We start from the raw sequence: 27,110 nt of genomic DNA, 5'->3' as shown, positions 1-27,110 counted from the left end.
AATGATTTAACTGGGACACAAAGTACTCAAAATACACTATGCACGACTACAGTATACTTTAATAAACTTACATAGATAAGTAAAATGCCTTACTCTGAAAAATAAACATTTGATACATTTTCTTAGCAAAATAAATTAAATACTCAACTCGATTTGAATATAAATGACAGCTTCATAAATTGTGGTCGGATAGGGTTGCAGTCAAAAACACATTTTTTTTCCATTGCTAGGAGACATTTAGTTCAACACACTACTGTCTAGTGGTAGGTACCTAAACAAAGTTTGGGTGAAAACAGTCCTATCACACAGCTTCAATTTTTTTTTAAAAAATCCTCCATTCCTTGCAGTCTTGTATACCTCTAAAACATTTTTTTTAATATACCAATCTATTTCATGTGGCCTTTGAGCCCTGTACTGAGTGACTATTATAAGAGGGACAAATATCTGGAATTTGAGACCGGTAAGGTAAAGGATAGTGGTCAGTGTTAAAATGCATGTAGATTCCAAACATGATGCATCATCAGAAAACAAAAGAGCTACCTGAGAAGGAGCATAAAACCAGCCCTCTTGTTAAACTTCAGTACCATTGCCATCATCCTGACTGGGCAAAACACAAAACCTCTGCTCTACAACAGCTGTAGAGGTGAAAAGTACAACTAACACCTGCTCAACTTCACCTCAAGTAGATGTGGGAAAACAGCAAAATCTACTGACAGAAAGACATTCTCTCAGGTAGCCTGAATAGTTGCTATTAAACCCCCACAAACTGCAGAATCTTTCGGCTTTTTTTTTATTAAGTGCACAACAAGGATTCATGGATTTTTAGTGGTGTGAGACTTTGACAGGTATAAAAAAAGCACCATACATAGAATTGGCGTAAGTAATATCCCAAATTTTGTATCACTGACCACTGATTTTGTTTTTCACAATACGCTGTGCATACATACTCCCAAAAAATGTCCAGGTGTCAGAAGGGTTTTGGCACAGGTTAGGGCAAGTTTGAGGAATGATGCCAGGTGACCTGCCACTGCAAACCAGCTCTCAGAGGTTCAGTCCACAACTCCTATCGTCCCCATGAGATGCTGGAGCCATTCAAGGGGCTGAAGACTTGGCACTAAAAGGGTTAACACTGAAAATGAATGTGTTGATGCTGATGTATTTTCCCGTCCACATGGGAATGCGTGTGTGTGTGAATGTCAGTATAGATTTTGGGGTAGATTTTGGCAGGCAGGGTAGAGCCCCCTTGGCTGAGGAGAAGCTGCTGCTGGGCAAGGTACTCCTCATAGTTTATGGAGCCCATGCAGTCTTTCTCCGGGCTGGAGGAGGCGGATGAGGGGGCCGCACAGCCCCTGTCCCGCTCACGGTAGGGTAGCCTGTGGGAGCTCTGCAGTACCTGTGCAGCTGCAGATGGAGCACTGGGAGGGGGGCAGTGTTTTTTATTCTGGCAGAACCACAGCAGCATTGTGCCAAAGATGAACACCATCCCGGCAGGGATGCCAATGATGACAGGCCAAGGAAGGGCATTGGAAGATGGCGCAAATATGGGTGTGATAGGTGGCTTTGTGTCTGCAAAAAGAGGATCACAGACAGGGAAAGATCAAAACACGAGTAACGGATCACCTTTTAACTCTTGTCAATATTTGTATTACACATATTACATGTGATGAAGCATAAGTGTTATTTTTTTTATCTTCTCAAACAAACCTGGTCTACATTTCTGAGCAGAAATAAACAAAATCCTCATCCAACTGCTCACCCAGAAGAGAAAAATATCAGTGAAAATAAAATTCATGGGAAAAATCGACGAATTGTATTTTCACTGATATTTCTTCTTCTAGTTCTTTTTTTTTCTTTTAAAAAGTTCTGAATAAAATGTGTTTTCTGAGTCAGGACCATGTTATTTTCTTAATACGTACACCAAAGTGACACACGGCAGAACATGCTGAGTGCAGTTGTTACAATTTTAGAGCAAGAACAAAAATGGGAAAAAAAATCCTTATGTTGATGGTGTTCGTCTGTTGCTCTGAAGCATGTTCATAATGTCACCTACTGCTTTGGGAACAGCACACTTCAAGACAATATTCGTCACAGGACTCACCTGGCAACACGGTAAGGAAGGCGCTGCGGAAGCTGTAGCCCATGGTGTTAGCACCTAAACAGATGTACATGCCAGCGTCCTCCTCCTTGGCGCGGGTAATGAGGAGCTTGTTGAGGTAGGAGCCGTCGGGCCGCGACCACACCTCCCCTGTGGGCAGCACCACGAAGCGGTGGTCGCCCACCTCAATGGTGGAGTTGTAACGGCTTTCCTCGTTTGTCTCCACACGCTTGAGCCACTGGATAACCGGCTTGACGTCGCTCCTTACCTTGCACTGGAACGACGTGGTGCCTCCATAGTCCACTGTAGTATTAACAGGGTGAGTGCCCGTCAAAATAGGCTTGGAGTTTGTCCTCTCTGTGAAGGCACGCAATGAAAAAAACTGTTAAGACACATACGCATACATATTTTGACATGATAGACCTTCTGTGTGCAGGGCAGGCCTTAGTTGTCCATACCGTTATAAGCCTCGGGCTTATAAGTTGTAATTGATTGAGAGGGAGAAATACCACATGTAACACAAGAAGTATGTGTGATTAGTTTCCTCTCTCTCTCCCTGCTCCTGGTTGTACAGCACACATTTCTCATGGGGAGGGGGGGGGCGGGGGTCTGGCAGACAGCTGGGCTTTAATCAGTTCCAGATTGGGTGGAGGGTCTCTGGGTTGAAGAGCCCCTCTTTCTTGCTCCCCCCCGCCCTCCCACTCCACCTCCTCCCCAAACACCAGAGCACAAGCCCTCACTCTCAGGCCTGCTTCCTCAATATGCTTCTCATATACATGATTACACAAGCACATTCATCCATGGAGGGATATGAGTAAGACTTGGTGATCAAACTCAGGAGTCGGATGAAGGTAGATCAGAGAGAGGATCTTCAAAAGGATCCGATTCTTCCTGGGTCAAGTCTAGATTCAGCATTACAATGATTACACTTACACTGAGTTAATGCAGACCATTTTTTCCCTTCCCACTGTGATTTCCACGAAACATCACAGAAAACCAAACAAACAGTAATACATTAATTACTTTAGCTCAATCAGTTTACCTTGCCAATTAGCACCGAGAAATTTCCAGGTTGAGCACATTTGGCACGTAAAGAACGCTCGGCAGGATACTTACGTATGACCTCAACTTTGTACGTGGCATTGATCTCCCCCGCTCGGTTGGAGACCCTGCACGTGTATCTGCCGCTGTGCTCTGGCCTCAGATTCTTCAGACTCAGAGTCCACTTCTTCTGTCGGCCCTCACCAACCTCCTGCTCCGTCAGTGGCCTGTCGTCCTTCAGCCACACAATGTCCGGGCGGGGATTGCCGCTGGCTGTGCATTTGAGCCGCACCGAGCTGCCAACAGGACGAGCTATCACCCTCTTTCTCATCTTAGCTGGCTGGGCGAAGCGAGGACGCACTGCGGAGAGAGGGAGATTGGCGGTTTTTAAACTGACATGGTTTATTTTTTGGGAAAAAGTATGATGATGGTGGACAGCAAGGAATTTATTAAGGAATTCATCTTTATGACGACGTTGCATGGTGACAAAATCCTCACCCAGTTTTCCCAACGAGCCATCGGGGATGGACTCAGACTCTGGCCCATCAGCTGCTCCTGCTCCAGTCTTATCAGAACCAGAGTCATCTGTTGGCACGAAGGAAAAGTCATTAAACTACTGAGCTTGACAAAATATTGAGATGTTAGCAGTCTTACAAGGAGGACAGAATACAATTTGCAGAGCAAAATTGAAACTGGTGTAAAAAATTACACAATTGTTGTGCAGACAGCATGTGACAAAGACCATGGTGGTTTTAACAAGGGGGTGACGAGAGACAGTATGACATAATCTGACAGTTGCATCACTTTCATTTGATATTTCACTTGCTCCTGATGTGTCCTGTATTGTTTCTGTCATTGTTTTGTTGGGGCTCATCCTAAATTATCTGTACTGTTCTTTCTGTCCTTGTTTTTTCATTTATTCATTGATTGATTTGTTTCTTCTTTTTTTTAATGTCATTCAGCACTTTGATAAATGCTGGTTGTTTTGCTTTATAAATGCTTTTGACTTCATGCACAGTCACTGTGTGGTTGAAATTGTCCCAGGGAATCTCTTCTCTTGGTCTCTTTCACAGCTTGCAAAGCAGATGATAAACACCCTCAGACAAGTAATGACTCCAATTGCATGGGACATTTTATCAGTCTGATATGTTATCCACTTTTAAATCCAATCCAACCTATTGTCAGTAAATGGTTGAGGCAACAACATGTCGTTTTCTGATGCTATTTTTCAAGCCGGTTAGAAGTGTATTTTAGAACGCAGCCCTTGCATTTCAGTTTATACTTCTTCACAGTGTCACTGATACAATACTTATGGCAAAGACACAAAGCCAAAAACAGGCCCTGTAAAGTAGTCTTGGCTCCGACTGAGTAAATTTAGCATTTATAGATAGGATCCTCTAAGCGGGGTCCACACAAAGGTCACATACACTGTAGCATTTGGGAGTAATATGATCAGTTTTCATAAGCTCAGTTCCAGAAGACAGCTGTGGCGTTTATGTCATCAACTGACATCATGCAGTGGAGCTAACACAGGGCTTAGAGAAAATATAATGAGTGAAATCTAATAGATGGTTTATGATGCGTATCCACTTTGTGATGAATTAATAAAGCATATCAGGTTCCCTGCCATCCCCTGCCACTTCTACAATGACAGGCATTGGGTATTCAATTATGGTAGATCAGGTAAAGAATAGATAGGTGTTAAAAGACTTCACATGATACTACCTGGGTGTCACCTCACATTAGATATGGTGATAAAGTCATGCACAATATTTATGACTTCTTTTATACATACCAGCCAAAAGGGAGTGATTGATCTTCCTTGCTGAGCACCAGATAAATCTCATGTTTGGCAAATGTGCTTGTGAAATATTGGACTATATTAAGAAGACAGTCTTTGTTTATAACACCCCAAGAGAGAGACAGAGACCAATACATTCTGAATTTAGTGGGCCTAGTTTTCCGTTTGAGTTCAGTCTAGCCTCAAGTCAAATTTCTGTAAACACGGTTTGGCATGCTTGATTCCCTTTCAGTGTTTGATTGGGGCAGGTAGAGAGACCAGATGTGACTTCTAGCCCCCAGCCCTGGCGCCCTGCAAGTCCCCCCAAACCCCTCAAAGCTCTCTTGGGTTCTCCGGGCACAAACCCTCCTTTGTCTGTCCCCTGCAGCACCAGGCTCCGCTATGATGTCATGGCTATTTGAGGGGCTTTAACTGGCCAACTATAATAACCCATTCCTTTAAAAAACAGCCTCCGTTGGAAGAAATATTTCTCTGTTGCTCACTTGGGCTCTCCACATTCCTCCTGGTTCCTGAACCTCCCAATCAAAACAGAACAGGGTCCCAAATTGACGGGTTTTTCTTCTGGCCTTTTTTCGTTCCTGAATCTATTTCCTCTTTACTTTTTTGGCCGATGCTTGAGAACAATGGCGCCCTTTATGAGTCAGTGCCATTACCACTATCCTTAGCCACTATTGTCTTTTCACAATGTTAGGTCAACGGGCTTGCTGACCTGGGGGAGGGAGGACACTTCTTGGCTGTCATATACTGTGGGATATGAAAACATCAATAAATGGAGAGGCTTCCATGTCAGGCCTTTTTGTGTTTCTATACTTCAGAGAGATGAATCGCTATGTATAAAAAATGCAATTAAAAGCCTTGTCTATGGAAGTTTGCCCAGCAAATCAAAGGCCTTACAATTTAAGCAGCAAAATCAAAATGGATTTTCATTATGAAAAAATGTAAATGCAGTTTCGCGCGCCATCCAGCAAGAGCATGCTTACATAAAGTAAACACTCAAGCCATGACAAGTGGTTTAAAAACCAATCAGCCGCCACCATACAGCTGTCATCGATACAAGTCCATTTGTGCTAGAAAGCAACCCTGTTTTAGGGTCTGATGCCATCCATTCCACTTCCATTCATAAATCCAGCCACAGGAAATAGGTCACTACACTCTTCTCCCTTGGCGTTGTGCTCAAGCTGAATCACAGGAAAAGGCCCCATGATTTCAGGGTCACAATGAACTCCAGATGTTGTTGGGGACATTCTACTGTCCAGAGAAAGCTATGCCCAGTGGCCTTGCATCACACTCTGGAAATCTCCAAACAGCTACCACATGGGATAAGTCCCACATAAGGTAGTTTATCCAGCAGTTGGCCTAATGACAAGAGACAAAGAGAACAATAATAGAGGTATGTGCAACATGCGCCAGTGTATCTGTGTAGATATTAAAAGTACTGCCATTCGCACACCATTAAAATGTTGGGTATCACCTGTTTACGTTTAAACATTAAAAAAAAAAAACAATCCCGCAAATGATAATCCCATGTTTACGTTCACATGACGCCTGTTCTGGTTTGAGCAGCTGAGTACTGATAGGTGTTGCATGCGTCAGTCAGTGGGGGTGGGGGTTTGCTAAGAAGTGATGGGTGGGGGGTGGGGGGCAGTTGTCAGGAGACCACCCCAAACAGGGCCCAAACAGCCAGCTGGGGGGATTGAGGGGGCGCCATGTTGCACTGGCTGACCAGATTCTTGAGATAGCTCAGCAGAGGACAGGCTGTCCACTGGCAGATGGAGAGAGGGATATCTCTCCGGCCCAACCCCCCCAAACTGCCTTACATCACCATGCAAAACACTTCGCTCCCTCACTTTCCTTCAATCTAATGCCACTTCTTTACTGTTTCTTTATCTTACAGTTTGTCCCCTGCCAGGCTCCTCTGCTGTAACTCCCCTCTGCTCTGCAGGTCCCAGACGATGCAAACCATAATGTTTAAAAAGTATGCAGTTCACATTGGGCCCTGGGCTTGAAAGGCTGCCAGGACTTCGTCGCAAATGTTCCCCCGAACGGCGTCATAACTGACTGCACTCGCTTCTCTTTCTTTTTTTACTCTGTGATCCTGCAAAAATAATAAACTGACGTGATCTACATCGAGCTGAGCTGAAAGTTAACCCTCATTTACAAACGTTTCAGATAAATAAGCTCTCCCCCTCATTCTCTCTGAGTAACCCAGCAGGCCTCCTAACGGGTCGCTGACTTACCTACATGTAGCAGTATTAAAATGCCTCACAATTAGCTGATTCAAGGTTAATGGAAAGTGTTGCTCACAATAATTGTGCTCTATTTGGCTGTTTTTAACTTAAATGGTTCTCTTAACCCATGACTTCAGTCCTGTAAGTGTTTTGAAAAAGAGGCTCCCCTAATCTTCATGGTGAAAAAAGGCACTCTGAATGCAGCACAACCCTGATGGAACAATTATCTATAAAAACAAATGCAGCACTGATGGCTGCCAGTCCCTGGCGGGGTTGGGGGTGATGGAGGGTTGGGGGGGGGTTCATGGTCTTACAAAACAGAGATGCAGAATAGCTGTTGAGAGGCCGGTGTTTGCCTGTCACGCATAGTACAAGTAGGGCACGGTGCAAACCAACTCATGATTAAAAGTCACGCCAAATGGTCACACAGGGCAAACACAACACTGATAACAATCCCTCGGTACTATGACCCTTAGGCTTCCTAAAAACTCGCAATTGTCCAAAAGTATCCCCCCCATGTCAGCAACTCCCACAAAGCGGGAGTACAGCAACGCACCCGGTCAGGTCAAACTGATCTCCAAGCAATCCCTGTTAGCTTTGTCACAGAAGACAGAAATAGTTTTCATTCAACTATTCACTCTCATTCAGTCACGCTGCAGCAGAAGCCAAGCCTGATAAATCATTTGTCACGTAAACATACTGTAGCACTGCAAAAGGAAAGATGTTATCTGTCTGTGGATAAATTGACTGTGTGATTTATGTAGGAAGTGGGTGTACAGTTTGTGTTTGTGTTTATGCATGTGTGCATGTGTGTGTGAGTGTGAGTGAGAGAGAGCGAGAGAGAGAGAGGGGGGGGGCTTGCTTCATTGAAAAAAATCATCATTCTATAGCTATCAGCATTAAATCCAAATTCATTTTAGGTCCTGAAATTAGTTTAGCTGAAATGCATTTGGTGCTGCAAAAGTAAACATACTCACATATCAAATGAACACAACAAACAGGGAAACTTGTGCAAGTGACTTTAAGCTCCTCCCCTTGCATATTTTTTTTCTTTATTCTTGCCACAAACATGCTCTTCCTAAGCTAAGTGCAACAAAAAGTAAACATTTTGAAAAATTAAATGGTGAGATAATTCTCAGACCTGAAGGTATCAGTCCAAAGTATTACATCACCGGGTTTGAAATAGTAGCGGGGCCTTTAATTTCTTAGATATTAAATAGATCAACTTTTCTTAACACGTGTGTATAGATTACACAACTGAAAACTTACTTCATTTGAGTAGTGACGAACAAAATAAACCAACCAATTAAATTCTGAATTCCAAAGAAAAGATAAAATAGAATTAAATCGCTCAGAAATAAATGAGGTCGCATCATCATCACTCTAAATTGCATATATGTAGTATATCAGAGTGAAAGATAAAGATTAATAAATAACAAAAAAATCTACATAGAGATAAAATGCATTTAAAGTCTCCTAGAAGTACACTACGGAAGTAGACAAAGTCACGATTGACTTCCATGATACGCAGTGCATCTGTACAATGTGAACTTTGACATTAAAGGCTCATTGGGTGTCTCTATCTCCAACCTTTCATTTCAACAAATCAGCAGATACTGTCTCTTTGAACTTTGCGGTGACTTCACATTGAACGGGACCTAAAATAACTTCGGTTAGTTCCTAACTCATGACTATACTGAGCTATTTTAATATAAAGACCACAGTCCTCCATACGGCTGCAAGTTCGCCAGATCCGTCTGATTAAGGGTCTTCTTTACAACCAGGGCTGGGGTTGAAGAAGCTATTGCTACACCGGGCTGCATCTCCTCCATAAGCCCCCTGGCCTCCCCTTCTCGCTGGGATTTGCTGCCCCTAATTAGGCATCTTAGAGTAATTAGACCAAACACAGCCTTCACGCTCCACTCCACTCATTCATCACGCTCTGCTCCGGAGCAGGGGAAATGTACTGTATGCACATGCACACACGCAAACACACACATACGCACGGACAGAGCACGACTGGCACGCTGGGTGAAAAAGACCGGTCCAAGTGCGTTTAATCCTCTGGGCCCTTTTTCAAGAGCAATGTGAGACATTGTGGAAAGTGTTGCCATTGAATTGACTGTGCCTCCCATTGCGGAGATGCAGACCTCCTGCTTTTACAGAGTGCAGCCTAAGGAAAGGGAAGAACTTGAAATCCAGTTGAGTCACAGAGGATGAAGTAGTATGAAACAATATCCTATGCCGCTGTTGACTTTGGGCAGAGAGCTATGGGCTCAAACAGATACAAGAGATGAGAGGATCAGGCACTAAATCCCTCCATAAACCCGCTTGTTTTAGACACTGACCCCCATAAGGGATGCTGTCTATTAACGTGCAACTTGATCAGATTTTGGACTGAAGTGAAGTGTTACCAATCAGACTTTAGAAGCGTTTCCTTTGGGGGAAGTCTCTGGTCATAGTTACCTGACAGGCAATTTTCACTATTCACAGATGCCTAAACCCAAACTTTTTAATGAATACGGCACGTAACATTTTTGCAAGTGACAATGATCTTCTCAGAGGGGCCTGCACGCTGAAACACTATATCGACAATTTCCCATTACCAACTGATAAGACACGGACACAACCCCATCGGTCCTTACCAATGACAATGAAGGTGTAGTTGATGTTGACGCTACCAAAACCATTGGTGGCTTTGCAAATATATGTCCCTGCATCATCGGTCTCCACCTCCTTGATCTTCAGGCCCAGGCGGAGAATACGAAAACGGATCCAGCCGCTGTGGATGTTGCGCCCATCCTTGGTCCACATTATCAGGGGGGGAGGGTCTCCTTCCACCGGGCATGGCAGCTTGATGGCAGTCCCCAGCCGAGCTGTCTGTCTGTGAGCTACCTTCTCAGCCACCCGCGGAGGCCCTGCAGACATACACAACACAACATTGAGTTAAACTGAGTTCAGCCTTTGCCCAAATAGACTTGAAATACTGAAGCTGAATTAAAACAGTAGAAAATGTAAAAAAAAAAAAAAATTGTGGTTGAATTTGCATATCACTGGAAAATTCAATAATCAAAACCTTTAATGACCGTATAACCAAGGCCAGTGGAATTTGTTTTTCAGTACAGCACAGTAACACAAAACATTATGGCATCGCCATCATATTAAACGCATATTAAAAACAACACACGTAAAAACAAAACAAAACAAAACAAAAAACATTAGCTTCCACATACAGACACCGTGGTTAGGAAAAAGTATTGAAATTACTGAATGAAATGAAATCTGCCTCTGAATTTTCACCTCGCAAAATCAAAAGAGCTTGGGTTTTGGACAGATGGAAAGGGATGGAGGTAATTTGTCACCCTTTTAGTCTGATTACCCAGAGATGTTGAAACCAGATTGTAATAATTGGACAAGCTTCGTCATCCATTGCACAGAGAGGGTAAAATGTTCTGGCTCTGGTTTTGCGTAGCATGCAGGAGATCAAAGCGGTGGGAGAATGGGGTGGAGGGGAGGCGGGTAAGTGTGTATGTGTGTGTGGGGGGGTGAGGGTGGGTGGGGGGGTACGGTGAGGCGGACAGCAGCCGGCTCTCCCAGCTCTTAATTGGCTCAGGTCAGCCCCTTCAGATCTGGTGAAGTGGAGCGGGGCCGAGACACCCTGTCATAGTGTTAGGGAGGCCTGCTCCACCACGCACACAGAGCCTGCAGCATCAGCCTTGCACAAAAAAAGAAGAAGAAGAAAAAAAAAAAACCTCAACAAAACCCAGGACGACTGACCAGATCAGATTATGGGGAAGGGGATGATGGGGATAGAAGGGATGCAGAGGCGGGGGGATGCAACCCAATGCTGGGGCAACAACCGCCTGTCAGAGGCGCACACAGCAGAGTCTGTACCTCAGGACAAATGGTCAGTCTGGTAGCAGTAAAAATAATGGAGTGGTGAATGGAGGTGAAGGGGGGGCTGGTAAGGGGGAGGGGCGTAAATAAACCTGGTCTCTCTTAAAACACACACACACATACACACACACACACACACCGTCACATTCCAATGACACATTTCAAATATTGTGTAAACAAGAACTTCCTTATATTGATGGGGCTGGTTTGGGGGAGGTTGACTCAGATAACTCCATCTGGCCATTTTATTCGTCACATTGCCAACAGATGTGCCTTAAACAAAGGTACAGGCACTGGAGGGTCCGGAAACCTAAGCCCAAACCAGCAACTCTAGACTCCGCTTTGGATAGACTTGTATACTTTCTTTGTGACCTGAAAAAAAGTTGTGTTGTTTATGGGATGTGCACAGCATGTGAAAGGAGCGAGAGCAGTGTTTCATTGTCCAACCCAGTGTCCTAGAACAATCCAGATGAGATACTACATCTTGTTTAATCAATTGAGAGTGGTCTCTAACCAGCCCCCTGCATCTCGCACGCACGCACGCACGCACGCACGCACGCACGCACACACACACACACACACACACACACACACACACACACACACACACACACACACACACACAAAGTACTCTGACTTTTCCTTCCTTTCTATGGATGGCCTTTCCTGGTCTACAGCATGCACAGGAAATTGGAAGTGTCACTGTTTATGTCTGTGGGGAAAACGTGACCGCAGTCTTTTTGGCCGTTGTGAGCTGGCCCATATCTCCCTCCTCTGCTACTAGAAGAGCAGAACAGAGGTGCTCAGTGTTCATCTCTGCACTGCAGACACTGCGAAGTACCACAAACAGGTCATGGATCTGGCTTGGTAAAAGGGCTCATATGGACTGAGTTGATACTGAAAGACCTTTTTTACTGCCCCATGAAAACATCAATAAGTTTCCACCAAATCTCGGAGAACAAGGGCGGGGTTATCCTCTCCTTACGTAAATCCACAACACAGCCCACAAGTCAACGAAAAAAGCACTCCTATTGGGTTGCAGAAGTAATCGAGGAGAACCCTGGTCAAGTCAAACAGATGGTCTAGTTACGGGAAAGTGTCAAAAATGCCTTCATCCCCAGAGAGGCTGCCTTGGCCAAAATAAAGCTGTCTAAAAGCCAAAGCCCTTTCTTGAGTATAATCTAAGGATGTGATAATAGTGGGAGGAAAATCTGAATGAAGTTTCCTATTTTTAAATAGTACAATCCTTAAGGGTGCAAAAATGGGTGCAGTATTGTTCTGCGAGGCACTCAAGACCACTCTGGCTCCTGAGCGTTGGGCTTAATAAACTAAGAGCTTTGGCGTCTGCACCAAGTGCACGGAATGTGCAGCAAATGATTTCCTCCCTCCATCTCCGCTCCTGGAAAAAAAAGAAACCTTTTGAAGTTCTTTGCAAAACAAGGCGTGAAGAGGTGCTGAAATCAAGGCCATCGTCTGAATAACTTAATAAGTGTTTGTGCTGTCTGCATGACCACCATCCTTTCTTCAATAGGGACCCCCCCCTTCACCTCCACCTCCTCCACCTCCTTCTTTCTCAAGGACAGGTTCACTTTAACCTTGGAGTTGAAAGCTCAAAACCACCATAGAAACATTGTGGAAAAAAAAATCAAAAACAGAGAAAGGGGGAACTGTTTCCTTATCAGCTTGATAACACAAATGACAGATAAAGACTTCCGAATGCAATATGCAATCACACCGCATGATAAATCGAAAGAGCTGTAGCAGAACTGCTTGTTTGTTTTAGCTACAGGAGAGAGCCTCGGATTTTGGAGGCGCTCTTTCGTAGCTAAAGTAAGCATTACCTTTCCTACAGAGACCATGATTGATGGTAATCTGGCAGATTTACGACAAACTGGTGAGTATTTCAAAATGTTTACTCAAATTTTTAGCATTGTTAGCAGCCCTGTACGTGGAAATTGATACACATGACCATATGGGCTTTCCCGGGTTGCCGTGGGTCCTTATTTTAGCCAAGCTCCATGTGTGAATAGAATCTTTCATAGTGCAGGAAGAGCAGGAGGAGGTCTGGCGACTCACAGAATTAGCTCTGTTTTTCTTTGCTCAGTTTGGTGATGGATTATTTTAAGAGAAAGGGGTGCATTCAACAAGGGGCATTCTTGGGGATTTAGAGTAAATATAACCGTTTTATGCCCCATTCCGACCGGGTTAACAAATTGTTGTTCTGATATGCAGACATGCAAAGATCTGATATGCAGCCATCCAAGGGGTGTAATAAATTAGGAGATGTCAAAATGCAAATGAAAGAGAAAAAGCATGCAGAAAAACACTCGCAGAGACTATAATAAGGTTGCCAGACTCAAGCAATGCTCAGATGTGCTGGCACCAGACTCCTCATTTATTTTCTCTTTTACAAAACACCTGTGGATTTGTTACGATGTGTACTTGCATTTTTTTTCCTCCGTACAAATTGCTCTGGTCTTTCAAGTCATTGCAAACACGTCAATAAAGGCTCGACTTGTCTGCTGACAGACGCTCCAACAGAGAACACCTGGGTCTCAACACACTACAATGGGAGCAACTTGACGATGAATGTAACGCGGGCCGCCCTAATGCAGGACACTGTAATTCAAACAACAGCATAAGCATCTACTCGTGAGAAGGATTTTGCCCTTAATCTCCAGCCAAAACACAAGATTTTCTTGTGTATCAACAGCCCACGGCACGCTATGCATTGACCCAGTGATTCAGTTTCTTAATAAACACCAGTGTAGGAGGATTTGTCTTATATATATACACTGTTAACATAGAGACTTAGTGCTGGTGAAGGAGAGTGCTCGAAGATGAAGAATGTTTCTTCCTCCTTGGCGGTGCAGATGTGCTAGTTAAGCAGACCATGCAGCAGCGGACAGACACACAAGCCTGTCGTTCTTAACTGACAGCCCGACGGCATGATGGAGGAATGAACAAGAGTTTTTAATGGACAATATCCTCTCAGGGATATGTAGTAACATCCTACCATACATCTCTTAAAACCTCTTATTCACTTCGACAATACAGGAGCTCTTACATTGATGGCAAAGGAGGTACACTTGGCATGTGTACTGGAAAGCCACAGTTCAGGCAAGGCAACACAAGAGCAGAAAAAACCCATTACATATAAAAATTCATTAAGATGAGAAACCAAACCCAAAGCCAGTGGCTTTACATGAGACTGGGTGGTGGTGGTGGGGGGGGGGCTTGGGGTGAAAGAGAAAAGGTGAGATAGTCACCATGGCTTGGAGAGTGTGTGAAAGGCCACGTTTTGTGTTCAGAGACCACTGTACTGCCAGGCTATACATTTCACAAGCAGAGATAAAAATCGCCCAGAGAGAGAGAGAGAGAGAGAGAGAGAGAGAGAGAGAGAGAGAGAGAGAGAGAGAGAGAGAGAGAGAGAGAGAGAGAGAGAGAGAGAGAGAGAGAGAGAGAGAGAGAGAGAGAGAGAGAGAGAGAGAGAGAGAGAGAGAGAGAGAGAGAGAGAGAGAGAGAGAGCCACCATGGCAATTCAAGAATGGAGCCCAGATGAGAGGGGGGAGGGGCAGTGACAAGGTGAAAGGGGTGGACAGAGAAGGGAGAAGGGGAGTAAAAGGGAGGGGGGAGACAGGCGGAGCGGGAGACGGTGTTCTGACAGCAGCGAGGCAGCGAAGGGTAAAGAATGCCGTCTTTTCTTACCCCTCCAGACGTCCTGCCCAGCAACTTCACCCAGTGTGGTAATCAGTACCATTTATTTTACCCTCTCTGCTTTCCAATCAATAGATAAGACCAAGGTAAGACCAGCCTGCACAATGGCTCTTTCTTTGGCACCATCAGATGTGGACTGAATAGCAACTGCTTCAGTTGGTGGGAATGGTGGAGGAGTAGTTATTGGGTGACACGAGAGACTGTGGAGACTAGAGAAAGAGCGAGGGGGAGGGATTAGAATAAAGACAATAAGAAGCGGCCAGGCCATCTATGTGGAATCGAAGGAGTACTGCTGCCATGACTTCAAAGCAGGGAGGAAGCTGCCTCTCTCGCTCATTATCACAAACATCAGCGAACCTGCTTCCTTTTCTAATGGCTCCGCAACAACAGGCTCCTGAAGACTCCATCAAAAGAACAGGGGGGGAAAACAAAATTTCTCCGGCATCATAAAGCTTCTGGAAACATCTCCATCACGCGGCCCACCTTTAACAGGCCCTACTGTGGAGTCTTTGAACTCTGAGCTGCTATATTTCATTAGACCGGCGTGCTTTCTAGCAGCTCCAGCTGGTTTGAAAAGAAGAAAGGTGCATGTGTATATTAGTGCAAGTCTGTGTGTGTGTGTGTGTGTGTGTGTGTGTGTGTGTGTAGCCTGGATACTACCGAAATCTAAGTCTACACTTAACCACCACCAACTTTTAACCTCCAGTTATTATACAAACACATGAACACATTAACACATGCACACACACGCACACACACACACACACACACGCACACACACGCAGACATTTCTGTTAAACTGTATTTGCATATAAGATTTATAAGGCGAATGAAATTAGTTCATCTGAATATTCTCAAAATATTACACACACACACACACACACACACACACACACACACACACACACACACACACACACACACACACACACACACACACACACACACACACACACACACACACACTCTCTCTCTCTCTCTCATTTGAGAGCATCATTTTAGTGCCCCTCTGAGCCTTGCTGTAATCCACTGGCCTCGGCCTTCATAGAGAGTGCACGGTGAGTGGTACTCTAGCCACTTTATCTCACTCCATTAGCTCAAGGCATGGTGCACACACAGGGGCAGAGTGTGTGCTTTGGGCCACTTATCAGGGAAGAGGCAGCGGGAGGATGGGAGAGAATAACGCTAGATAGGGCTAAAGACAGGAGAAAGACGGGAAGAGGAAGAGAAAAGGCGCCTGGGTAAGGGAGCTAGAGGACAGAGGGAGCAAACAAAGAGAGGAGGGAATGAAGGCAGGGTGAGGGTTAAAGAGAGGAGGGGCCGGCTCAAAGAGTGGCAGGGAGCAGAGGCTAAGATGGCAGAGAGGCCTCCTTTAACACACAGCTCATAAGGAGAAGAGGGCTGGGGGGAGTGAAAGGGGATTAGATGGGCCCAGGCGGCAGTAACCAGGAATCCCAGCAATCTCACACCCCACTCCCTGGACTTGGGCTCAGCCTCAGCCACATGACATAGTTATAGAGACCTCTCTCTCTCCCTCGCTCTCTTTCTGAGAGAGCGTGTGGTGTACACAACACAGCATACATGGGCACACCTGTTTACTGTCATCCGTATTATATGTTTGTAGATGAACTGAACACTTGGCACTGAATTGGACATAGTGGGAACCTTCACATTCACATGGACGCTCTAAGCCCACTCGCATGTGGCCATTCACAAAAACACACATGCACATGCACAAACACGCACACACAAACACATGGACACTTACAAAAGTTAAGGGGCAAGAAACTCAACCCGGGTGTTGTTTAAACACACCTGCCTTCCATACCAAAGTGGGTTAAAGATTAAACCCTTTACTTTAGATTATTATTTAACCAAATTCTCCGTCCTCAAGAGGGTGTTCACTTGACATCATACCGTAGCTGCCTGTTATTCCGCCTGCTCTGCTCTCTGTTCTCTACAAGATTTTTATTCTTGTTATTTCACAGGCCTCTGTCAGCCAACAGAGGGGGGTGTCAGTGCCCCCCGGCCACTCCCGGTACCCCTGCACCCCCTCCTCCCTTCTCTGACTCCCCTGCATTCCAGCATGGTTCTGAGGCAGGGAGAACTAACTACCAGATCTTGCATTCAAACGGTTTGCTTGTTGATCCAGTTCGAGTCCAGTCTGGAGGTGTACAATAGAGAAACAGATAGTTTTTTGTTTGCTATTGCTTGGCCTTGGTCTGACAGTCTACTGACGGGCAGACAAGCACAAAGGCCGTAAACAGGGCCGGTTAGAGCCAGACATGCTCTCACCGGTGCGCATGTGCATGTGTGCGTGCATATGCTGTGGCACCGCGGTCAGTCACACACGGCCCCAGTCACATCTGCGCGATGATGACCTGGCCTCTGTACTGAGTGCTCCCCTATTCTCCGTCTCCGGGAACCCTACACCACCGTGCCGTCTGCGGACCGGCCAATCTCCATGACACTTGGGGGGGATGGGGGTGGGGGGAGCTTCACACCAGCGCCTTTGTCAACAAGGCCTTTTTTTTTTAGGGAGAAGGCCATCGCCAGAATGCAATGTCGCAGGAGTGTTTGGACAGAACGGAGCGAATCAGACAGGAATGGGTGGAGCGGTTGGGTGGGGTGGGGGTTGAGAGCGAGAGAAAAGGGGGGCTGAGACACCGAGACGAGACAGAGCAGGGAGAAGCGGGAGAGAGAGCAGACAGACAGAGGGGGGCCGGAGAAGCTGGCAAAGCTCCCACTGACAGCAGCGGGGCCTCTTGACAATCCAGGAATATTGTCTGAAATCAATCTGTCATCGTGGAGCTGTTGTGCCTGTCATTGCTCTGTGGTAGCCGCCCTTTCACAGTGACAATTTGTTCACCGCTTTCCCAGTTCACCTTACCAGTCTCTCCCACAAAGATCACTACCCTCTCTCCTCCATCTCTGTCTGCCAGTCTGTCTGTCTGTCTGTCTGTCTCTCTCCCTCCTCCTCCCAGTCTTTTCCTTTAATCCATTAGAAATCACCCTTGCATATACATGTACTAAACAGTCCCTGTGGGTTGATCAGGACAGAGGGTTAGTTGTAATGATTTGCAATTGTACGTGTGTGTACGTGACAGCTTAACTGTGCACACAGTGTAAATAAAAAAGGTTAAGTATGTGACTGGCATCTCCAGGTACTAGCCAATATTGATTCAGTAAGGTCAGCAATAACCCTGAATCACCATGACAGAGCAGTCCTCCCCTTCTTCTCAGTCCCTCCGTCTCTGACTCTGAGTGTTCTGGCCAACTCTGACTCCAGGACTCATACTCAGGTCCCCGTGCAGGAGGAAATCAAATCAAATTCGCTGCGTGGTGCAGAATTCCAGTCTGGAATAGCGGTAGCCGTGCCATAAAATATAACCGATTATATTTGCAGCTTCTGAAATGAGTTTTCCTCTCATGTCCCACTCCGCTCCTCAAGACAAAAGCAGGGCATATTTTTCCATTCATAGCATAAAGCTTGTGAGAACTTTACTTAAATATTCAAGGCCTCCTTGCCACTGCTCCAATGTTGAGGAAAGCTGGCATCTAATGAGTTGGAATAAATTCCACCATGACAACCTCTCATGAAAACACTCATTTTGACATGCTGTGACCAGCAATCACCAAAACAAGGCTCTTTATAGTCTCAATCAATAGGCACAATGCACCACGTATTTCCAAGTGCTGTCAAAAGAATTCCTAATGAAAAACAAAGTGGAAGTGAAAAAGGCAAAAAGCCATGTGGGGTCTCATTGAAGCTCATTGGAGGTGAACTGAAAGAGGTGGGGGGGGGTGTTGTGGAAACTGGAAGGAGGGTCTGGGGTGTGTGTTGGTGGTGGCAGAGGCCTCATTCAGACCTCGTTAGCCCCGCCATCCATTGGGTTGGCTTTCTTTAGGCCCAGCCAGCCATTGCTGTTGCCACCATAACTTTCAATCAACCTTTTAACTGCAGAACAAAACACGAGGAAGGGGATGCGGGGGGTGGGGGGTGCGGTAAAAGAGAGTTGGGGGAGTCAGCTAGTGTTTTCTAATGCAACCCTCAGAATGTGAGTAAGTCAAGGGGAATAACCGAGAGTAAAGGAGACTTTAATAGTTCTTTGTTTGTGAGGAGCGCAATGATGTCATATCCACAATATTATATGAGACGTAATAGAGATATTGAATTTATCAAAATGCCCAAAGTGACACACTGCAAATCAAAAAACTAACCATAAGAACATGACTGAATGTCTGAATAGGACCAGAGGCAGAAAGAAAGAGTAGACTGGAAGAAAACTGAGGCAACCTATTCATCTCCAAATTACATGTAACAGGTACCTCGGCGATTTGGAATTCTGATAAGCGAGGATGAGACTGGAACAACCAGACATAAGCAGGCTGTGGCAAGTACAGAAAACAAGAGCACATGATAGGCCAGATAATATTTCTGCCGCTGAAATCATCCCTTTATTCACTAACACCACAGCGAAAAACTCTGCGGCTTGTCTGAACCTGTGTAGTCCAACCAGCATCTAAAAGTCCATCATCAAGTACATAAAGCCACGGTAACTCTTGAGATAATGTTTGAGATTAAGAAAAAAAAAGGAAAAAAAAGGCAAAAGCAAAACTGATTTATCAAGGCACACAGCTTGCTTTACATACTATGCGTCTTCTGCCAGGCAAGTCAAAAACTCAGGGAGTAAGAAAATGGGGGAAAGGATGGCCGTCAAAACATCCAGTTAAAGTTGAATTACATTCAGCAGCAGCAAGCCAACAAAGAAGGTGCATTTCCAACAGGAATAAAGACAGTTTAACATTTATATTCAATGCTGAACATGTTTTTTGGGTCAGCAACATGGCTACAGATTGTTATTCAGTGAGAGGGCAGGTAGCCAGTTTGATTTGAATGCAAAAAATTGTTGCTACATTTGTTATTGTGCTACTGCATGTCGAACTGGGACCAGGGAATCCTTCACCAAAGCTTAAATGTTAAATACCGCCGGACACTTGGACACTTTTTTCGAGGGATGACCGTGAAATCGTGAAGAGACCAAGCCGATATAGACTTCAGGAGGAAGGGCCATGGATGGAGAGGCTGAGTGAGACAGAAGGAAAAAAGAAGAATGGAGGAAGTGCCAGAGAGGGAGAGCCCAAGAGGATGGGGGGTTTTGACATCTTGGCCTGTCCGCAGCTGCAGACTCCGGGTCCCGGCATAAATCCACATGTTAAAGTCGACAGGAAAACAAGGCTGGCTTCTCCTGTTGAGGGTTGAGATTGCGCTGCAGTTGGATTCTCATTATTTTGCTAACTATGTGACGGAGAAAACAGCTGTGGAGCGCAAAGTTGATCGAGGGGCTACTCGGCCCCTCAAAAGAAAAAGGGAACACAGAGCAGCACAGAGCAGGAGCAGAGGGGAGAAGGAGGCTGAGAAAGAAGGGTTGTGCAAGACAAACACTTCCCACTGCGGAGCTGAAATGTTATTGTAAGGTCACTTGTAAGGTTCCAGCAGGGCGGCCCCCCTACCCCCACCTCCACGGGCCCACTTCCCAATGGTTAAAGCGCTTCTCTCTGGCAAAGCGTGTAACACAGCCACCGTGCCTTGCCTTCCATACATGCATTGTGAATCAGCTTGGACACATCATTAATAACTTGTGCAAGTAACCCGTGTAGAGTTTAAAAGGTGTCTCGTGTCAGACACTAATCTAATGTTAAAACAGAAGTCAACATGCTGATATCAGTTATTTCTAGGTGTGGTGAATTGTGCAAATCGATTCGAGAAGCACACAAAGTTGATTATCATTTGAATGGTAACAGACTGACAGCTCCGTGGCACTTGGTGAGGGGTTCCATGGGTGTTTTGCGAAGGTTAACAGAGGCTAAAGGGATTCTATTTAACCGAACCCAAATCCACTCAGGCAGCAGGAAGAGTGTGTGTGGTCTGAAAGCACATTCAGAGCCAACTGACCAAACAAACTAATGAGCATTGTACACATGCAGACCTTCATATTATTTAGATTTAATCAAAATTTGGCAAAAAAAAAAAATCCTATTATGTGAATCAGACCATTAACATACAGCTGAGTTCTCAAATACCAAGCACAGACAACGTCTTGCTGAAATTCCAAATGAATACTAATTGAAGTGGCCGTTTAAACTCAGGCATTGAAGGAGCATTGCTCACAAGGATTATATGACCCTGCTAAAGTAAACACCAACTGACCTCCATTATGGCCACTTATCACAGCCTCCCTCCTCACTACAACTCTTTCCTTTCTTTCCCCTGCCAGGGGTGAAGCTTAACACATTCTTCTTTCAGAATGTTTCCTTTAACTTTCGCAGCCCCCAATGGAGCTAGCTGCCTGCGGTGATAGACAGGGTCCATATATTGCTGTAGTGGTGGTGACAACGTTAGGATCGTGGCAGAATGAGCAGACTCATAGTTAAAAAGAATATCATTTCCCCCTTGGTTGTAATGGCGATTTGGTTGCATAGGGGAATAGCCGTTGGTATACTCCTGAGGTCTCTCAAATTGACTCGAGCTCCTTGGCTATCTCATTATCATGACTTTTCTCAGAGCTACTTTGGAGCGTTTAATAAAGCAGACACACAAACGTTTATTCAAACGCACACAAAATTCCGCTCGCTCCTGCTCATAACTTCTTCTCACGCACCTCTAAATGGCCGCCTCTCAGCGAAGCAAGTCCCCGGTTCGCAGTGTGCTCTAATAGATGGCAAATAAGCCCGGTCTACGGGGATGAGGAGTGTTTAAAATTAATTACTGCTGCCATGTCCAACCTGGGGGAACCACTGTGCGTGATAATCCATCCATTGTTCTCCACAAATGGACCCAGACTCAGTAAATAAGGGGCTGAGGAGAGCTGAGAGAGGCTGGGTGGGAGTAAAGGTCAGCTCATGTCTTGTTTTAACGACAGCACATTAACTTAATTCACTTCCTTCAACTTTACACTAGTAATAAACCGGAGGAAACACAGAGAGCAGTGGGGACGGAGAAGGGGGACATGGGTAAGGGGCTGGCTGGGGGTTGTGGGGTCAGCAGGCCATGCTAGTTGTCTGGACATAACCTGATTTGGGGTAATGTAGCAGCCAGCATCACAACGCACAACAGAGAGTTGAGAGGCACTGTATTGGTCGCAGTGTTTGGAGTTAGAGTGGAGGACCAGGAGTAAATGCCATTCCTTTGAGTTTCCTGTTGTTTTTGTTGGCAAAAGCAGGTATGTAACATGAGGCCGATGTTATTTGTCATATCCAAATCAAGCATTGCAACTTTTAAAGCGGGGGCTCCAGCAAGGTTGGTAAAAGAATGCCACACGCCAACTCCGCCTGACTCTCTGTACGCCTCTCGCTCTCCTTTTCTCTCCCTTTCTGTCCATTCTCTTCTGCTCGCTCCAGATGGGCCCATGTGCCAGAACACTACGGTGTTATACCTCCTTACTGCTCAGGACCTATTTAAAAAATAAGAGGACTTTGGGGTATTTGGTTACCAAGAAACTAGCCTCATTACGTTTAGGGGAAATGGAAAACTGTCTGGGAGCCAAATGGCCTTGTGATTTTAAAGGCCCTTGGCATACAGTTTATCTCATAGTACCTTCTTGTTATGAAACCGTGATGTAACTCTGCTATAAAATGTATATTTTCCAAAAGGGTTTCAGAGTAGTATGTACGCTCTAAGGTTCTCCAGACAGCACGAGAGGTGAGGAAAAGCAAACATGTGTCTGGTGTTAAAACACTGAAATTAAACTGATCCACATAGGAAGGGACAGTAAACTACCTGCATCTCTTAAAAAACCTGACTTCTTCCTGTAGCCAACACAAAAAGACACAAATTGTATCTGATGAACCATCTGCCCATTTGTGGTTTGGAAATGCAGCTGCGTTAAGTGTGTGCGTGCAGGCGTGAGTGCATTGCTAGCAAGCGTGAGTGCGAGCAGGCGGGGATGCGTGTGTCTGTGCGTCACTTGGTGTCAGTCCTGGTAACTATTAGAGACACCTTATGCCCCTCTCATTCCTCCCTGAGAGCAGCTCTGCAAAGCACACAGCATTGACATATGTCCAGCCTGTTGCATTCCACAGTTAGTATACCACAGTGGTCCCTTGGCCTGTCACCACATTAGAAACTCTGCTGGGACACATCACTGAGCACCTCCTCCAGCTGCTGGGGTTGGTGGTAGAGCAACAGAAGAAAAGAATAGGAGTTGAGTTGGAGGAAGTGTGGGGGTTCCAAGGGGGTGTTAAAAAACAGTATTCACTCAGCCAGTTGTAGGGGCTCCTACCAGTGCAGAGAATGAGCCTGCAGGTGTGTGTGTGTGTGTGTGTGTGTGTGTGTGTGTGTGTGTGTGTGTGTGTGTGTGTGTGTGTGTGTGTAACTGTAAGGCAGGAGGGTAAGGGCTTCGTTTCAGATGTGAAATGATGACTGACAGCAACAGGCTTGAAATCGTTCGCTCTGACCTGCTGTCTTCTCAGGTGTATTTGATGAAATGCTGAGACAACAGCAGTGTATATTGTATTTTCAATGCACCTTTACTGTTTCACACATAAACTCGGTAGGGCCCTGTCCTGTATAATTTCGTTTGCATTTGTCACAGATGTCATCATACATTGTTAAATTTTACAAGGACAGTTTTACAGCTTTGTTGGCCCCTGGTTCTCCAGAAAAGCACATGTCTCTAATGAAAACCACTGACTGCATTTCACAGGATATCAAAATGAAGCTGTTACAAATGGATCAAAACGCCAAGCATGCAGTGTTGTCAGTTACAGTGGAAGTGCTGGGCACACACAGGGGTTTTAGCAAATTCATCCGCAGTCTACGCATAATTCAGCATCATCTCACTTAGGCTGTCTACCAGCTATAAATCTTCTATGTGTCTGGTGGCGTATCTGCAATCACTTTGGGGGAAATAGTTTGAAAAACCGAGTACACAGAAGAAGTACTCTCTTTTTATTTTCCATGTGATTTAATCAGCCCAGCGCTCTGCAGATGAACCACCCATCCAACGAGGTGGGCTACTTTATTCTCCCACAGTAGGATTCCCTTGTTGAATTTCTTCCTACTGTGACATCTGTTAATCTGTAAACATACATAATTGCCTGTCTAATCTTATTTAGCCTCCACATCTTGTTTACTTTTGGTTTATACGTGCAGCGAAGGCTCTCCTGCCACGCTGTGAATGAGGCATTGTCTGCGCACTGAGCGATCTTATCTTTCCTCCTAAACTGCCATCAGCCCCTACCTGCCCCTCTATCAAATACCCTGATAGCCACATGCAGGTATTGTACCTATCAGACGCCTCCTAAATTTGCTACCAAGCACAATGAGAGGGTTACAGAGCCTGTTTGTCTTCCCACTAAGAAAAGTGCTGTCTGGCTTTCCAATGTTTCTTTCATTAAACCCTAAAATTTGTTTTAATATATTGCTTCGGGTTTCTCATTCCCTGCCCTGGATTGGGTAAGACGTTTTACTGCATGTGGAGGATGCTGGACGAAATCACAGAAATCACGCAGACAATTATTGATGATGTGTTGATGAGCTCAGGGCAAGTTTTCTTTGCGATACAAAATATTGACACTGGCGCAATTAACGACGGCGTGAGCTGTGGTCAAAAACGAGGTCCCCAACTCTCCTTTCACTGTGTTGTTCATTCTCTCTTTTTCACTCACGCTCACACGCAGGCTGACGTGAGACAGTCTCGGGGCCAGCCCCAGGAGAGCTGGACTCCAACACTGACTTGTGTTCTTTCACCCTGGGAAGCTGATGGATGTGTTTGTTTTGTTTACAAGTAGTGAATGCACCCACAGTCTCACACACACACACGCACGCACACACACACACACACATGCATGTGCACACGCACACACACACGCACACACGCATGCGCGCATACAGCCATGACGGAAAAGAACACACACTGGGGGTATAAATTGGCTTGCCTCCTCACTTTCCTCTCTGTTGATTTTGGGCCGTGTTTAGGGATTTTTCCCCCTTTTTTTTTTTTAGTTTTCCCTCCTTCTTACTTCTTAGCGTGAAGAAGTTAGAGCCAACTGAGATTTCCTTCATACACACAAACCACAGCCTATCAACTTCTCTTACACTTGACAAAGAAATCTACATTATGTCCAAAATTAAAACATGCCATCTCATCACAACAGAAAAGTAAAGGAAAGAAAGGAAGAAAGAAAGAAAGAAAGAAAGAAAGAAAGAAAGAAAGAAAGAAAGAAAGAAAGAAAGAAAGAAAGAAAGAAAGAAAGAAAGAAAGAAAGAAAGAAAGAAAGAAAGAAAGAAAGAAAGAAAGAAAGAAAGAAAGAAAGAGAATATGTGAAGACTGGAATACTTGAAAATGTGTCGCTCACCTCTTGCGCTTTCGGTCAATAAAAAAAACTCTAAGATGAGCAGCATAATCTTCAGGGCTGCCATTCTGGCCAGAGACAAGTTCATGTTCCCCAAATCTAAAAGACACATGGTCACAATGACAAACACACACACACACACACACACACACACACACACACACACACACACACACACACACACACACACACACACACACACACACACACACACACACACACACACACACACACACTGTAAATGCACATAACGGGACTCACACTAATCCACAGGGAATAAAGTTGGGCTATTAAATGCTTCGGGGAAAAAAAGCTCTGTTTTTCAAGGCACTTCTATACACAGGGGTATTCCTTATTTTATGACTAGTCTGTGTGAACGCATGAGCAAGAACATCTTTATCACACACAAAAACTATCTCAGGCAACTCCATTCTGTTAAAGTCAAATTATTAGGGGGATACAGCAATCATACACCTACTGTTTGGTCTACATGTGCTCTGCGCATGTATTCTGTCAGGCAACAGGGTTTTGCAGTTTGAGATTATAGTTCAGCAAACAGCAAACTGAATCACCCAACTATCCAAAACTGGGTTCGGGACATCACATAAGTCTCTGGGTATCATTCATTTCCTAGTTTATTCTGCTCACAGCTTTTAATTTTCGCTTGTTTTCGCGCGAACTGGCTGTAAATTATATAATGAAAACACATTGGGGGGGGGGGGAATGCCAAAGGTACAAGATGTAATGCCCATAACGTACCTGGATATTCAGCAAAACGAAGTTAGCCTCGTAACGAGTCTCTTGACAGAAATGCGTTTTCTACCGAAGGTCCGCGAAGAGTCCATGAAGCAACTGACAGCGGCCGATCTCTCATCGCGTTAGTCGGGACAGACCATGAGCGACGGGACATAACGGGACAGACGCAAAACTGTATTCGTCCATAAAGATCGTCCACCTCCGCGGTCTTCTTCAACTTCGTTGTCGACTAGTCGCTGCACAAGTCAGGAGCTGAGTAGTCTCCTCTCTGGAAGTTAACTTCATCTGCCGTGTGTGTGTGTGTGTGTGTGTGTGTGTGTGTGTGTGTGTGTGTGTGTGTGTGTGTGTGTGTGTGTGTGTGTGTGTGTGTGTGTGTGTGTTTTACAGTACGCACTGCTGCGGAGAGACTTGTCCATCCCGACTCTCAAGTTTTTGGCCAATCAGAAGCTCGGCCGGACAACTTTCAGCAGGTCAACTCTTTCTTTCACACACTCGGTGTGTAGAAAACGGCTGAGGCGACGGGACGTTTGCAATAGACGCCGAAGAAATTGTCGGGTGCGTTAAACTAACACGAAAATGCCGTTGAAAACACGGCGGTGTTTTCAGCGGCATGTTCATAAGGACCGGTTTTCATTTATATCTTGGCGAGTGTACACAGAGAAGCAAGTCCGTATTTGAGCAATAAATAAATAAATAAATAAAGTTAAAAAAAACAATACAATACAATACCCTTTACTGTTATCCGATGACGCTGATTTAAGGGCGGAATTTGTTCCCAAATCGGTCACTGATAAACCGTATGTAAAAGTGCTGCCCCCTAGTGGGGGGGCTACATTTCAGATATTAATCTGCCGCTAACGGCAGGGGTGGATGTAGTGGGGTGCCGGAGTCCCCCTTAATGAATACATGGCCACCCCTCCTCCTCCTTCTCCTCCTCCTTCTTCTTCTTCTTCAAAAAAAAAGAAAGAAAGAAAGAAAGATGCTAATTTTATTTTGTGGTCAGGTCACATGTTCATAAGCATCTCATGATGACCTTATTGGTCTCAGTGTAGTTGACTGCACAACTTCTCACCAGTTCCAGTAAGATTTCCTCTGACAAACGGCCTGGACTTACTTGTGTTTATATTGTAACGTGCATGGATTAATAGACACGCTGGTCGCTGGCTGGCGGGTCTGAGCCTTTAGTCGAGCGGTTAGCGATGTCTCCTGCGGTGCGAGC

The 27,110-nt window shown here is 45.2% G+C and overlaps 1 protein-coding gene across 1 annotated transcript; it reads right to left on the bottom strand.

Moving 5' to 3' along the window:
• Positions 1 to 41: 41 nt before the first annotated feature.
• On the bottom strand, positions 42 to 26,175 carry LOC130126534 (fibroblast growth factor receptor-like 1). The gene is made up of 7 exons (XM_056296101.1): positions 25,895 to 26,175; positions 25,139 to 25,234; positions 9,811 to 10,083; positions 3,635 to 3,721; positions 3,212 to 3,496; positions 2,099 to 2,452; positions 42 to 1,566 (listed from the first exon to the last, which is right to left on the bottom strand). Exons 2-7 carry the CDS (start codon positions 25,221 to 25,223, stop codon positions 1,124 to 1,126), a joined length of 1,527 nt encoding a protein of 508 aa, XP_056152076.1. The 5' UTR covers positions 25,224 to 25,234; positions 25,895 to 26,175; the 3' UTR covers positions 42 to 1,123.
• Between the last annotated feature and the right edge of the window lie 935 nt (positions 26,176 to 27,110).

The sequence above is a fragment of the Lampris incognitus genome, chromosome 16 (genome assembly GCF_029633865.1).
Source record: "Lampris incognitus isolate fLamInc1 chromosome 16, fLamInc1.hap2, whole genome shotgun sequence".
Lineage (NCBI taxonomy): Eukaryota > Metazoa > Chordata > Actinopteri > Lampriformes > Lampridae > Lampris > Lampris incognitus.
Note: the sequence above shows the minus strand (reverse complement) of the source record. Positions and strands in the feature narration are given on the sequence as shown.

Bases quoted from the DNA above. Each gene is read 5' to 3' on its own strand.
- LOC130126534 (XM_056296101.1), bottom strand. From the start codon at position 25,223: ATGAACTTGTCTCTGGCCAGAATGGCAGCCCTGAAGATTATGCTGCTC. The intron at 10,084-25,138 runs GTGAGCGACACA...GTATGTCTGCAG, and splicing joins ATTGACCGAAAGCGCAAGAG to GGCCTCCGCGGGTGGCTGAG. The intron at 3,722-9,810 runs GTAAGGACCGAT...TCGTGCCAACAG, and splicing joins CTACACCTTCATTGTCATTG to ATGACTCTGGTTCTGATAAG.